Raw genomic sequence first — 16,334 nt, 5'->3', positions numbered from 1 at the left:
CAGTGCTTCAATACTAGACTAGGAGGAATCATGCGGGTGATATTAGTGTTTATACTCTCCTCACTAGGGAACAGATCAGTGAATATATTACATGACCACCACCACCACATGAGCCGCCATTCCCAGCTATTCGGATTCTGACACAGATCAGCTGATGAGTCACACGTCAGAGCAGCGCTACCATTGGTTATTTACACGTACAGCGCTTATTGGCTGTTAGTCAGGAAGTGGGTGGGGACATCTGAAGCCGTGGTTGTGTTTAGACGGTTTCCCATAGATCGCCTATCCTACCAGCTTCCGGTGTACGGCGGAATCATTCGGTATAAGGGCGCATGAAGCCGGCTGTGGACTGGCGCACAAGGTATGGTGTGTTCACAGACACCCGCTTACAATGGAACTTCAGTCTGCTCCATCGCCTGATATAACAATAATAATACCAACACCAGTCACATGACAGCATTCATGAACCCGCTGCGGGGTCTTATATTTGTATCACCTAGTGACCCACCGGCTGTTGTCGAACTAAAAGTCCCAGTGTGCCCTGCTGGGACTTGTAGTTCTACAGTAGCTGACATGCTCCAGGTTGTCTACCTCTACATTTTCATGTGTACATGTCATGTTCTGTGTGTACCTGATAGTGCCAATGTAACTGCAACCAGAGTTGAATTAAGATTCCATGGTGCCCTAGTCAAGGTACTGATTTGGTCAGTCCCCTCCAATTGGTCTATATCTATTTATTTACTTACTCTAGACACACTGATAACTATGCCCTGCTTACACCTAAACCATTATACACACATAATACACACTGATCACTATACACAGGTCACACTGACATTATACCTTGCTGATCACTCACTCTATACATGGGTCACACCAACATCACATAATCTCACCCTGCAGGTTCATTGCCTAGGTGTGATCCTTGACTCACAACTATCCTTTGTTCCCCACATCAAATTTATCTAAATCATATTATATACATCTAAAAAAAAAAAAAAAAGGACAGAATACATAGATATCATTTATTTGTTTATATAGTGCCACTAATTCTGCACCGCTGTACAGAAGATACACTCACATCGACCCAATAGAGTTTACAGTCTAAATTCCCTAACACACATAGACAGACTAGGGTCAATTTGATAGCAACCAATTATCCTATTAGTATGTTTTTTACTTGTGGGAGGAAACCCACAAAAACACAGGGAGAACATACAAACTACACAACAGATAAGGCCATGGTTGGGAATTGAACTCATGGCCCCAGTGCTGTGGGGCAGAAGTGCTAACCACTAATTCACCATGCTTTCCACATATTTCACACAAGATAATGCAAAAACTAATTCATGCACTCATCATCTCCCGCATCGACTATTGCATTTCCCTCCTTACCGGTTTTAACAAAAATCAAACTCTTACTCCTACAATCTAGTTTGCATGCAGCTAGATTGATTTTCCTTGCAAATTGTTCTTCCTCCACTGAGCCACTCTGTCTCTACATTATTTGTCTGTTTTTCAACAAATCCCATATAAAATTCTTCTAATAACATACAAGGCCATCAACAAAATTGCACCAACATACATCAGCTATTTATATAGCGCCATTAATTCCGCAGGGTTGTACAGAGAGCACATTCACATCATTCCCTGCCCCATTGGAGCTTACAGTCGAAATTCATTAACACACACACACACACACGGGTCAATTTGATAGCAGCCAATTAACCTACCAGTATGTTTTTTAGTGAAAACCGGAGCACCCGGAGAAAACCCATGAAAACACGGGGAGAACATACATACTCAACACAGATAAGGCCATGGTTGGGAATTGAACTCATGACTTCAGTGCTGTGAGGCAGAAGTCCTTATGCACATGACAAGGACTCGGTAAAGCCTGTTAGATGTGTAAGATACTATGTCTAATATCATTTACAAGAATCTAGATAACTTTATTGTAGGTGCATTATGCAAATACTGAAAGGCACTTGTTTAAGGTAGTTCTGTTTATTAATAATAAGGTTGACCATATTAATCCGTGTTATGCAGACATGACACTGAGGTAGAAACTAAAAGTTTTAACTTATTCTCCATAAACAGAATAGACAATCTGTCTCACTGTCTGTGATGTAGGAATTACTTTTGGCCTCTCTACTTAATTATTAAACACGTGTCACAGATATGTTAACACTAGAAGACTACAATGCCCAAGATATAGAATACACCTAAAACTAATTATATTCCACAAGAATTGATTTATCAGACTGTTTTGTACATATGGGGAAATAAGTTCAAACGGTCAATTGCATTACCTAACTGTTTATCTGTAACATATAAGCACAGAATTTGACATTCATTATGGAATTGCTCATATCTTTGATCCTCAAATTGTTTTCAGAATAGACCTGCATTGACAATACTTTCCTTGCTGGATGTACTTTTTCTTCTGCATATTGGAGCCTGCTCTTTCATTCTCCTACATATATCAGATGAGCGGTCAAACCTAAAAATCCATCATTATAATGTTTGTTTAAATAGTTTATTATGCAAAGTAATGTATTCTTCTTATTATATATGGTATTTGTAAACAGGCTACATTGAGAGTGTACTATATTGGTATGAGCTGTGGTTACCTGGGTCCTGTTTTTTTCAGCTTTACTATACAGCTCTATTTGTTTTCTTCCTTCAAGGTATAAATTATTGTTATATTATTTGCAAAATTGAAGTGAGGTAATTTTTTTTTCCTTTGTATTTTAGACCTTGTGTAATACCTAGTGGCTACAGATGAAAAACAGGTAACTGGATCATGGGGAATCAGCTTGCAGGAATTGCCCCCTCCCAGATCTTGTCAGTGGACAGTTATTTTTCAGACATACATGATTTTGAATATGACAAGAGCCTGGGAAGTACGCGGTTCTTTAAAGTTGCTCGAGCCAAGCATCGGGAAGGCTTGGTTGTGGTCAAAGTCTTTGCCATACAAGACCCGTCTCTGCCACTCACGAACTATAAGCAGGAACTTGAGGAGTTAAAAATTCGGCTTTGTTCTTCCCAGAATTGCCTTCCATTTCAAAAGTTTACCCTGAACGAGAAAGCTGCCTTGCTTTTTAGACAATACGTCAGGGATAACCTCTATGATCGTATCAGCACCCGCCCTTTCCTCAACAACATTGAGAAGCGTTGGATTGCCTTTCAGATCCTGACTGCTGTGGATCAAGCCCATAAGTCTGGTGTTTGTCATGGTGATATTAAGACAGAGAATGTGATGGTGTCCAGTTGGAACTGGGTCCTTCTTACAGATTTTGCAAGTTTCAAGCCCACATATCTGCCAGAAGACAACCCAGCCGATTTTAATTATTTCTTTGATACATCTCGTAGAAGAACTTGTTACATAGCCCCAGAGAGGTTTGTGGATGGAAGCACATTTTCTACAGAGCTTGAGTCTCTCAAGGACCCATCTACCCCACTAGTGGATCTTACTAATAACAACCAACGAACTAGAGGGGATCTTAAGCGGGCGATGGATATCTTTTCTGCAGGTAACATTGTTTATATAGATTACCTTAATTCTCAATAAAGTATAGAGAAATCATGATTACGCAAGTGCTGATTATGTTGCTGAAGACATGCGCAAAAGCGATTCAACTCTGTCAAGTGCTCTTGTCGCTGTGAAGTCAAGAATAAAAGTGGTGTCATTTTGTTTTAAACTTTAAACTACAGCAGAACCTATACAAATCTTGATGTGTTTTAGGGGAGAGGGGTTTAAGGTTATTTTAACATCAGCTTTGTTTATCCTAAAATCATTGTCTCTGCTAATCTGTTGTATTTCTATGAAAGTCTGTCCTACATATCAAGTTTCTGGCTTGGATCACAAAAGCATACATTTTTTTCCCTCCCACCTATTTGACTTGTCTATGCTCTCATTAAGAAGACAATTTCTGCTATCTTGGTATTTTTATGGTTGTTCTCAGTATGTACAGAACAGAACTACCCACCTTGAGATGTCACCATGACAGCTGAAATTATGAACTGATGTCATGGAGTATAAAATATCCATGAATCCCTTTCATATGTATGCATAGATGCCTCTGACATAAGTCTTGAACAAAAGTATTTTAATTTTACATGCAACCTAGGATTATATATTAATGCATATTTTTAATAAATTGGTCTTTATGTAGTACGAAGAAACAGTGGCTATCTTTTTAGTGATCCCTTGTGTTTGTACAGGTTGTGTAATAGCAGAATTGTTCACTGAAGGGGTGCCGTTATTTGACTTGTCCCAGCTTTTGGCTTACAAAAAAGGGCAATTCTCACCTGACCAAGTGCTGAGCAAAATTGAAGACAGCTGTATCAGACAACTGGTAGGTACTGTGCTCATACTCTGTCACATTTCAAGGAGTTGGCTTAGAGTGCTGAATTTTGCAAATGTCTGTTTTTGCCTGAAATATACATTTTAAATAGTGATATTGCTATAAAGCAAGACCTGTTTGATAGCAAATATCGCAAAACATTCAGACAGAAAAATATATATAATATATCAATATCTCAAGGGTATTCGCCCCTTTAGTACCACATTCATTTTGAAATTTTTGGGCGATTCCACTAATTCGCCATTAATAACTTTGTTATTCCCTAGTGTAAACAAATACATTTTATATTTATTTTTCAGTACAGATTGTGCTTTCTTTTAGAAGTATATTCGAAAATATATTACTTTGTTTAATTGTACTTGCACACTGTTAGTTGACCCTCAAATATTTACACAAACATGTAATTGTCTTATTTGAAATAACAATACTTTGTAAAAGATCTGTCGTCGACATAAGCTCCAGGATCCAAGCTCCTTAGTTATGAACAGTTTGTTTTTAAATGATATACTACCTTTATGTGTGCATGAATCATTTTATTAACTTGGCAAAAAGGCGTGGACAGGAACAGAGCTGGAAGAACTCATGTTGTTATTATTATTATTATTATTATTATTATTATTAATTTTTATTTATAGGGCGCCACTAGGTATCCGTAGCGCCGTACAGGGACAGACAGAAACACGATACAGGGTGAGACAGCACAGTACAGTTAACAGAAATCACAGTAACTCAGAAGCTCAATGAACAGCTAGATGAAAGGTGAGAGCCCCCAGCGGTGAAGCTAGAGGGGCCGGAGGACCTCACGGAGGAGACAAGGAGCTGGAGAGCAGAGTTAAGGTGGTGGAGAACAGAAGGAGAGGAGGCCCTGCTCGGAGGAGCGTACAATCTAAGGGGAGGGTAGGACGGACAGAGACACAATGGTAGGAGACTGAGGGCAATTTGGATAGTTTTGGGCTAACATTGAATGCAAGATTTACACAATCCTATGGACCTAATAGCAGCTTGCTTCCATGCAGACAAAATTTGGGTCTACTAACTTTACTGTGAGGACAGAGCTGATCTGCACCTCCCTGAACTGGCATTGGTGCAGCTACCTGTGTGGGAATTCCTGGTAAAGCCATCATGATGTGACCAGATTACTTAGCATACCGCTGCTACTTAATGTGTATTGAATGCGCTGGAGATTTGATGGTATGAAATTGAATTACTAGCTTCCTTCCCCTTCACGTTCACGGGACCTTTTTGGCTGTCAGTCACAGCTCGGGTCCAGTGATAGTGGCAAATTATTGCAGTGCAATGTAAGTAGCCTGGTTTGTGATCATGTAAGGGTGTTGATTGACAAATGAATTTGCCTAATCTTGCTTGCTAAGCTGCATGACTAGTGTTTGTACAAAGATACATGCACTGTAAGCCTGATGTTATGGGCATATTATGGTATGTCAAGTTGCTAAAATATCATTTTAATGTATTTAAAGGTAACACAGATGATCCGCCGTGAGCCTGAAAAGCGACTAGCAGCAGAAGACTACTTGAAACAACAAAGGGGCAACGCGTTTCCTGAAATCTTTTACACATTTTTGCAGCCATATATGGCTCAGTTTGCCAAAGAAACTTTTAACTCTGCTGATGAACGCATCCTAGTTATCCGTAAGGATATAGATAACATCATCCATAATCTGTGTGGAGATGATCAGAGTGAGAAAGCAGAGGGTGAGACCAAGGAAAATGGCCTACTCATCTTGGTTTCAGTGATCACATCCTGTTTGCAGACCCTAAAATACTGTGATTCTAAGCTGGCGGCTCTGGAGCTTATCCTTCATCTTGTTCCACGCTTAAGTGTTGAGATTTTACTGAATCGCATCACCCCGTACTTACTGCACTTTAGTAATGACTCTGTGCCCAGGGTGAAAGCCGAGGCTGTGAGAACACTGACAAAGGTGTTAGCCTTGGTCAAGGAGGTGCCTAGAAATGACATCAACATTTACCCAGAATACATATTACCTGGCATAGCACATTTAGCTCAAGATGAAGCAACAATTGTTAGACTGGCTTATGCAGGTACGTAAAGACTGTTTCTGGGGAGACGCTTTTTACTGTAGCTGTGTCCATTAACTAGTTATAACTCTTTGGCTAAATATGTCTCGCTGCTTCACTGCTGCTACTTAATAACAAAAATACCAACAAACATGGGCAAAGCATAGTTGCATGGCACTGGTAAATGCATTTGGCATGGTTACTGAGATGACTTAAATTCCTGTTTTGTGTTCCCGAATAGAAGGCAACCTTTTATCTTTCAAATGTTTAAGGCAAAAAAAAAAGTGTCCTTTATTTTGGCTAATAAGAAAGCAAATTGTGTATAGTTTGTTGTAACTGCCAAGTATGATTCTATGACTATAAAATATTTTGAGGGTTAGTTTATTAACATCACTTTACAATTCAGGGTATGTTCTATTTCTTGTGTGGCATAGTGGTGTAATATTATAGGCACTTTTCTGTGATGTTTTTTTAGTTTCCTATTATGTGTTTATTTTCCTCAAAATAATTTAATTCAGGTAAATAAAAGAAGTTGGCCCAATAAAACAAGAGCTAAAGCATAACAGCAATGGTAATTTGCAGCTTTGATAACATATATGTTGGTTTGTTAAAGAGCACTTGGTGCCCACACAATGTGATTTTATTGACTGACGCAATACTCGTGAAACTTCGTACCGATTCAACCCACACAATGATTTTCTTCAGTGGAGCTATTCTACAGCCTTAAAGATGGCAGACACATGGTGCAAAATCCTCTGTCTCACGTCTCCATTTGCACTGGTGGTCCTAGATTTTATCAATGTACATGAGGGGCAGAATGGACTGATAGTAGAATTGGCCAGAATGAGGGTATTTGTTGCAATGCACCTACCTTTGTTTAACGTTTCAGTACCAAAATTATATATTGTTCCTCTTCCATCCGTCTGTGCTTCTAGGAAGGAGTACATTTATAGGTGCACTCTGAGCTATGCATTAACAACTTTCATACAAACGAGTGCCAATGTACCTTCATTTTCATGAATAATTTAAGCTATAAACAAGACTTCGACAAGCAGTATTTTTAGTAGAAAAATCTGAAGTTTTATTTAGGGAATGGAGTGGTTTATAGAGTTTGGACTTTGATGTGATGATTAAGTTTTTGCACAGTTTGCCACCTAGGCACACTTCTAGTTTGCGGAGGTGTCTCCAGAAAGCAGAGAGTAGGCAAGCTCATGGAAGTGTGCTGGTTGGCCCATCAAGCCCAGTGTAAAGCAAAAGTGATTTGCAGTGTCCAAGTTGTAAATGAGCTGTGTGGACAGCAGGTTCCCCTTAAAATGAAGAGGGGGAACAGAGCAAGAAAGATTGAACAAGATAAAGTACGTGAAAGTAGGGGTGGCAATATTTAGAGAAATTTGAGGGATCTTTTTTGACATTTTTAAAAGATGTATATTTCTGCATATTGTCGGTTTGTATTTTTTGTAAATAGATTGGATTCCCCAAAGTATAACTATAAACATGTTTTTAAACAAGAAACTCGTATAATGAAGTAGGTGGAATAGCCTCCAAACTGCTTCAACATTGTCTGTTACAGTTAAGGACTTAAGGTACCAATACTCAGGCTTTGTTTTACAAGGAGGCTGAAACAGGCTTCAAAAATCATAAAAAAAAAAAAAAAAAAGTGTTGATAGAGAACATTACGTTGCACATACAGTTTATGCAACAAGGGATCTAATGTTATAGACCAGAAGAACTATCACTGTACTTACTTATAACGCAACTCCACCTTTCTCATTACTGCTTTACTTAACTGACAATTCTTAACATGTTATGACTTGAACCAGTAGATGGCAGTAGTGCTACATCTAACAACATATGCAAGTTTAAGAAACACAATTATGTCACCAGATTTGCCTTATCAATGTAGTTTGAAGTTTTATTATTGGCTTAGCTCATTAAAATGTGTGCTTAGGCCTAAGGTATCAGACAAAACCTGTTACAGGATGACATCATTAATAGCTTTTTAATAATAAATTCTTCAACATTGTTTTGACCATTAGGTTAGCTTATTCAGCAGGAACCAGTGCCTGATCTAGCCTTGCCTCATCAATGAGGAACTTTTTATGTAATATACGTCAGTATTTTTTAGTGATTTAAAATAACTAAACCATCTAAGAATACTTCTTACAGATGAGCCCGTGAGAGAGCTACATTTTCTACAATATGCAAAGCACTAAATAGAAATCCTCAGTAATGGTAGTTACAGGGGCTGCAGATCTTTCAAATTTCATTTTGCAGCTTGGAAGTGTCCATTTGAACTTTATTTCTCTCAGTAACTATTAGTTGATCAATTGGCCTGCTCTTTGTGTTTGCTAATTCTAGTACTGACAGTGTCCTTTCTTGCCAGCACTTTTTTTTTTATTGATTTTATGTTTTGTTATGTAGAAGTTAATTGCCATAATTGCCTGTGTTTCTCCTTCCTATGGTGGTATTCTTAAGAAAACATAGCACTGTTGGCTGAGACAGCACTGAGGTTTCTAGAACTGGTTCAGCTGAAGAACCTGAACATGGAGAATGACCCAAGCAGTGAAGAGCTGGATGAGGCTTCACAGCCCAATGAGAGCTATGACACAGGTATGAGCATGAGTGTGTATATCACAGAATACATATACTACTAAATTGTATAGCTAGAAGTGCTCATTTTCTTCAATATGTGAAAAGTTTAATGTAATATTCAGAACAAAGGCATACATAACGGCCCCCTACATCCTTCCACAGAAATCCTAGTGTACAGCCTTGTGTATATTTGTTCTACACTTTTCTGTACCTCCAAAATGTCTCTTCTGGTTTGGTCCTTGCTCAGGTAGGATACAGCAGAAGATGAGGGATTTGATTTGTGTTTAGACTTGAACCTTGTTGTTACTAATGCGAGCAACACATGGGTTCAGAGTCCTGTAAAGCCAAATTGGACAAGATCCGTCTGTTGGATCAAGCAGCCGAATATCTTCCTGCGTCAGTCGGGTCTGTTAGTGCAGTCTGAAGATAACAGAAGATGAACACAAATAACTTCTATTGGTTGCATTAAGCTAACTGCCTTTACCCACATGTCTGATAATGAATTGGACAGGTTCAATAGGGTTATTATCGGTTATAAGGTAGTTTGGGGACCACAGACCAATATTGCTGGATATATAGCAGAATGTGTGGCCAGCATCCTTTAGTACGTGTGTTTTCCATTTACCTTGGTTCACTGTAGCTCAAAACAGATTTACAACATTAGTTGTGCTCAATGCAGTTTGTAGCAGAGAATGCAGATAATAGTCGTATCATCCGGCTGTGCACAACTGTTACAGTGCTGCACACTTACTGTATTGATCTAGATAACATTGACACCTTTTCAAGCAAGACTCTTTCTTTTAATTGTTAATATTATAAATTCAAGTTAGAAATGGAAAGTACCGTATTTCCCCATGTATATGACGCTCCACTGTATAAGACGCACCTATATAAATCATGTGAAAAAATTGAGGTTAAACATTATCCTCCATTTTTTCACAGAGTATTTGTGCAGCTTATACAGAGGAGAGACAACGCTATAGTGGATTCTGACTTACGCTGTCAGATGATTCCTCTGTCTGGTAAAGTCTTCTGTCTTCTCTCTGTCTGATCCTGATGCTGGAAAGCCGCTTAAGGTCCTCTCTGCGATGTCCGGATGTCCTTTCAGGACCTTTACAAGGTCCTGATTGGAAAAACACCAAATGCAGAAACCGGAAGTGTGCGTTCCACCTGCGGTTCACGCGCTACATCCGGTCATCGCAAAAAGGACCTTAAGCGACTTTCCAGCATCAGGATCAGACGGACAGAAGAAAGAAGACTTTACCGGACAGAGGAATCATCTGACAGGGTAAGCGCTACTACCCCTGTATAAGACGCACCCAGTTTTTAGACCCAAAATTTTGGGGAAAAAGGTGCGTCTTATACATGGGGAAATACGGTATGTTGTGTAGACTGATATAGCAAAGTACACAAGTTTTAGAGTACATACTTTTATAGGCATTGCATATCCTTCAGTTGAAATATTTTTAGAAGAAATGTAATCTACCTCTGCTTTAACCTAGTTTTGTGAATACTGCTTTGTACAAAACATTGTGGGTTTTTTTCTACCTTCTTTTATTAAAATGTAATTTTTTTATCCATACCTAAATCTGTACTTCCACCTAGTATGTGTGTTTTTTTTTTTTAGTTTTTCTTTCCTGTGCTGCCATTTTTGCCCAATCTCCACCAGTTGTGTAATATAGAACCGGCAAATATATTTAATTAAAAATGTTAATATGGTCGGCAGCAGAGGGATGTGAGCATGAAGACAAATCCATAGTCACAATGTTTTGGTCTTTCCGTTTGCACATCCCTTCTGCAGCATTCTGCAGCCTCAGTTTTCTATCAGGAGCATAGGAATGAACTGCAGGGTCTTGGGGAGGGGGGGTGGATGGCAGCATGGAGAAAGACCTCGGGGCTCCCGCTAGGGGAACCATCACATTAGTAAGATCTATGTACTAGGTGGTAGTGCAGCTTCAAATACAATTTAAAGCCATTTTGTTGCACTCACATGTAACTCTGACAAGTCACATGGGTATATATAATGCGGCATGTCATTAATATCAGCAATTAATCTGCAATTTACTTAAACATGAGCTGCCTCTCACAGTGACTCAAGCCATATTTACATTTTGTGTCAAGCACCTGTATTAAAGGGGAACTCTCCGTGTAAATGGATATTTTCCCCTGAACCCCACTCTCCTATTAGGACAGCAGGAGTTTGGGAACTGACTCGCTCCTGCCAGAGATTGTAATGGATCTTTCTCCAGGGATGACAGCTGAGTTGGAGAACGTTGAATGCACACAGCAATGTCTTAATTTATCAGTCGTAATCAAATTGAACTGTGCCTTGAAAATGCATCAGCTTTGCTTGGAGTTCCCCTCTAATGTTAAGGTTATTGCTTAGTAGTCTATAACAGCATCTTTGACTAAATATCATGTACATTTACAGAATTTGTTTTTGATAAAGCAAAGAGACTTTGCTGGATTAAATTGCTATACCTAATTGTTAGATGTTGAAGGAAACAACATTTTTATGTTGCATTTTATGTGTAGAATTGCAGGCTTTACATGAGATGGTCCAACAAAAGGTGGTGACCTTACTGAGTGACCCAGAGAACATAGTGAAACAGACGTTAATGGAAAATGGAATAACAAGACTGTGTGTGTTCTTCGGTCGCCAAAAAGCCAACGATGTTCTTCTCTCTCACATGATTACCTTTCTCAATGATAAAAACGACTGGCATCTCCGAGGAGCTTTCTTTGACAGCATTGTTGGTAGGTACCCACCCATTCTATATGACTATAAAAAAATGACAGTAGTATATTGCAAGTGTGTATTACTCTTAACACAGCCTAAAAAAAGTATTATATTTTGATGTCGTTTATGTAATTTTTTTTTGTTTTGCTTTTCATCAAATACTTTGCAAGTTCAGCAATACTATATCCACACACAGGAGGATATCCCTGGGCGCTGATTTAAATCAACCAAAAATTAAACCTTATAATAATATCATATAAAATATGTAAAGCTTATAGCCGCCATTATATTAACGGGGAGAAGAACTTATGCAGCTTCTTATAGAAATTGTTGTGTAATCAATCTTATTGCAAAATAAATAGACTAGAGAATAGAAGAGCAAAAAATATACCCCCCTGACAATTATATACCACCAACACAATATTCTATTAAAACATTTTATTAAAAAACAATTGTATATAACCATAAATCAAATTATGGATAACTCATAGGATATTGGAGGAACAAGCTGTAATAAAATTCAGAGCTCAAATACACAAAAGAGAAAAAAAGCAGGTATTGAATATAACCGTGTCTGATTGTAAAACTTGATGGTGTGGATGAGATAAAATAGTCTATTACTGCGGTAACCAGTGGATAGTAAAGAGGTTTCTTTAACTTTATCAGCAGTCCAATAGAGATTAACTCTTAATCTGTGCCATATAACAACTCATAACTCATGGACAAAACGATAGCTTCCAATTATTGTGGAACTATAAGTCCCTCGTACAGTTGTACGCGTGAGCCGAGCATCCGGAATTGGCAGTCCACAAATTGTCTCCTATTTAGGAGTATGCTCACAAAGGCAGCTGTCTTATTACCCAGCTCTGTGGGTGACGTATCCTCCGAGCTCACTTCCAAGGGAGACAGCGGTTGGCCATATTCTTTCCTCTGTCTACAGCATCTGGTATTCCCAAGTGGTCTCCCATCCAAGTACTAACCAGGCCCAGCCCTGCTTAGCTTCCAAGATCAGACAAGATGGGGCTTGTTCAGGGTGGTGTGGCTGTAGGTGGTAATAACGGGTATATGGTGAAAGCCTCAGTCAGATGTCCATAGTATAAATAGTTGATCTTGATAGGGCACAGCAATCAAGTTTAAATAGCTGGATCAAGACTTATCTCTTTTATTCCACGAAAAAAAGGGCAATGCGCAAAGGGCGCCTGTACCTCCAAATTATCAAGAAAACCTGACGCGTTTCTCCACAGTAATTTGTGGTTTTCTCAAAGAAGATAATCTCTATTGGACGGCTAATAAAGTTAAAGAAACCTCCTTTTTTTTTTCTCTTGTGTATTTGAGCTCTGAATTGTATTACTGCTTGTTCCTCCATTATCCTATGAGTTAACCATAATTTGATTTATGGTGTTATATAATTGTTTTTTTAATAAAATGTTTTATTAGAATTTTGTGTTGTTGGTATATAACTGTCAAGGAGAATATATTTTTTGCGCTTCTATTCTCTAGCCTATTTACTTTGCAAGTTCCACCACTTATTGAGGACTTACTATGTTTCGCTTGGAAATGCAAATTGTGAAATGGCGTAGCATTGTTTTTGATTCTTAACACTGATTTGTGGCTTAATAAAAAAGTAAATAAAGGCTAACTACGCTTTTCTCAAACTACACGTGTATACAGTGGTCTTTTAAGTCATTTACCTAATGCAAATTTCTACCTGTGTTCTTCAGGTTATTAGTATGAGAGTGTATTGAGTGAGTTCACCCTCTCGCAATTTTTAAATCACTTTATTAGGGGATACCATTAAAATGCGATCCCCTTCGCAAGCATGTCATTCCTTTGACGTCACTTGACTTAAACTCACAGCAAAAATAACTTCCAACAGTGCAAGTTTAAACTTGGTGCCATAGGAAATTAAATTCACTTCTCGAGGCAATCTTATCTTCATCGATTACCTGTTATTCAAAAAGCTGCCCTAACTACTTGATTAACAATCGGTTAACATTGCAGACGACTGAAGTTGTTAGTTACATTTTGATAATAAGTATATCTAAGAAAATAAAGACAAACGGAAAGATCTTTATATTAGGTAATGACCCTGAGGTTCTGACCATAAACCTGAAAAGTAATCATCGCGTGCTGGACCCTCCGGGGTACTTAACCTCCTGATGGTTGCCATCTTGATTGTCGGGCGTGCCTGCCCGCTGTTGCTCTCCCTTTCAGTGACTGCTGCCTCTCCACTCTCTCACTTCCCCTGGGCTATTTAAAAAAGCTTATGATGCAATATGGAGCCATGTCTGTTAACTTTGCTATATTGACCATATGGGTCCTGTTCCAGTATATTTCTAGTATCATCATCTATCTAGTGTCTTCCTGGTATCATCATCTATCCACTGCATTCCTAGTATCTTCACCTATCCCGTGTATTTCCTGGCATCATCCTTTGCCTTTTTATCTGCATTTCAGATAGTGTCTCCACTTACTTGAGATATACTCTTTAGTTATATTAACCTGCTGGTCACGTCTGGCCGCAACCTGTTAGTAGCAAAGACAATACCTTCTTGTGGGCGTTCCTGACGAAATCCTACACCATGATAGACTGCGTGCCTCTGCAATGAGTAGCATTAAACCAGGCTGACTATCTTGAGTTTGCAATCCCTGTGTGCCTCTGACATTAATTGTCATCGGACAATTATCTTCAATAGCGCACTTATATCTTTTCATCCCATATAGTCAAATATTTAATTAGTTCTTGCACATGATTAAATGCTTTAAAACTCAGAAATTTTTATCTATTTTTCATGTTTAGTAATCGTCTAAAGATGATGCAATGTTATACTATATGAAGGGAAGTGTTTCAGTTTCACTTACACTGAGATTCGTTGGTACAGTCATGAAATATTGCCACAAAGAAGGAAATGATGACACGGAGGTTTAGTAAATGAAATGGAAAAAGGTTTACTTAACTTTGGTGCCGGACATCCCAGATATCCTGTCTCACAGCCATGCACAGTAAACGTTTCATGACCTTTAGTAGGCGGGTACCAGGATATTTGAGTCTCCTGGAGAGCTTTCACATAACTTATTTGGCCTGGTGCTTTATACCCATAAGTAAAGCCAATAGATGAAAGTAACATTTTACTTAAGCGTTCACATATGTGATCATTACACATAATGGCAGCTGCACTGCATAGTAAATGTTACCATAAGATTCTCGAATCCCAAATTCTCTAACACTCTGTCTCCCAAATAACACAAAACATTACCAGACATAAATCCCCCAATCAAATACTAAGTGGTGGTATGTGCTACCTTGGAATGTGAGGTCTTAACATATTCCATTTTTTTTGTAAACTTTTCTGTGGAACTTTCAAACACGAACAATGTTGGAGAACAGATTATGTAATAAAAATACAGTATAAGGTGTATATGTATATATGAGCATTCATTCTATTTATGCATTGTGAAATACTATAATGTATGGTATATACAAATTGGCATAAGCTTAATGTAGTGGACACCATGAATCACAAATCTCCTCTGTCATGTTTTCTTTTTAAAAAGTAACCTCTATGTTGAATTGATTGTGTTTCTACAGGGGTTGCAGCATATGTAGGATGGCAGAGTTCTTCTATCTTAAAACCCCTTCTCCAGCAAGGACTGAGCGATGTTGAAGAGTTTGTGATATTTAAGGCTCTCAATGCTCTCACTTGTATGTGCCAACTGGGGCTCCTTCAGAAACCCCACATCTATGAATTCTCTTGTGACATTGGTATGTGTGCAGCTTGTCTGCTTTATGCCTACGTTTGTGATTCCCCTCGCATTTGAGTATATATTCATTAACGTATATATTTCCTTTTAGATGATCTTTGATGTCCCATTAACAGTAGCAAAAGACTGCCTTATATAGGATTGATTTTGACTTTCATAGCTTAGGTATTTTCCCCCCACTCAAAATTGCCCAGTCATAGCATTCAAAATCAGGTTTAAAAGGTAATTATGAGAAAGAACATAAGAATTTCACCCCTGTTTTTGTGTTTTAGAATGTTAAGGAGAACATATGTCTACAGTTAAGTCCTGGTTATACACAGTTGAAGTGTAGAAAATACAAGAATCCAGCACATGCTTAATAAACGAATTGTAGCTATGTGGTTTAAAAAAAGGCTAAAAGTAATTCTAATAGTAATATAGTGCATCTATTTACTTATCTTTCTGAATTCTTGACTGCAATTGTAAGGAATAAAAAATGTATAATTTTAAAATGGTTATGTTAGAACAAGCTCAACACCACAATCAGATTGTTTTCTTGGTTTCTTAGCCTTAAAAGCTGATATTCATCTGCTTTACTCTTCATGCTGCAGTGACTCTGTAGAATTTACTAATAACTAATTGGGTGCGGAGAAGGAATTTGTGTATTGTATAACCAAACATTTTATATAGGCGATAATGTTAATGGCCAACACCAAAAATAAGGAACCGTTTTGGGCACTTAAGGTTTTTGCATTAGGCAAGTTTTCAAAAGCATGTATTATCTTTTCTTTTCAGTGATTTTGATTATTTATTTATTTTTTAAAAGAAAACGGTATAGAGGTATTTGCTACAAGTCA

The 16,334-nt window shown here is 38.2% G+C and overlaps 1 protein-coding gene and 1 pseudogene across 2 annotated transcripts in view; one reads left to right on the top strand and one right to left on the bottom strand.

Moving 5' to 3' along the window:
* Window positions 1-229: 229 nt before the first annotated feature.
* PIK3R4 (phosphoinositide-3-kinase regulatory subunit 4) overlaps window positions 230-16,334 on the top strand; it is a 38,516-nt gene continuing 22,411 nt past the window's right edge. For both annotated transcript variants that reach the window (XM_075212433.1, XM_075212434.1), the window contains exons 1-7: window positions 230-361; window positions 2,758-3,536; window positions 4,228-4,361; window positions 5,846-6,428; window positions 8,880-9,014; window positions 11,532-11,753; window positions 15,326-15,499. In XM_075212433.1, coding sequence (XP_075068534.1) covers window positions 2,807-3,536; window positions 4,228-4,361; window positions 5,846-6,428; window positions 8,880-9,014; window positions 11,532-11,753; window positions 15,326-15,499 — 1,978 coding nt within the window. In that variant the 5' untranslated portion in view covers window positions 230-361; window positions 2,758-2,806. The remainder of the gene's footprint in view (window positions 362-2,757; window positions 3,537-4,227; window positions 4,362-5,845; window positions 6,429-8,879; window positions 9,015-11,531; window positions 11,754-15,325; window positions 15,500-16,334) is intronic.
* Window positions 12,668-12,786, bottom strand: LOC142159582 (5S ribosomal RNA; annotated as a pseudogene).

Source organism: Mixophyes fleayi, chromosome 5, assembly GCF_038048845.1.
Source record: "Mixophyes fleayi isolate aMixFle1 chromosome 5, aMixFle1.hap1, whole genome shotgun sequence".
In the NCBI taxonomy this organism is placed as follows: domain Eukaryota; kingdom Metazoa; phylum Chordata; class Amphibia; order Anura; family Limnodynastidae; genus Mixophyes; species Mixophyes fleayi.
Note: the sequence above shows the minus strand (reverse complement) of the source record. Positions and strands in the feature narration are given on the sequence as shown.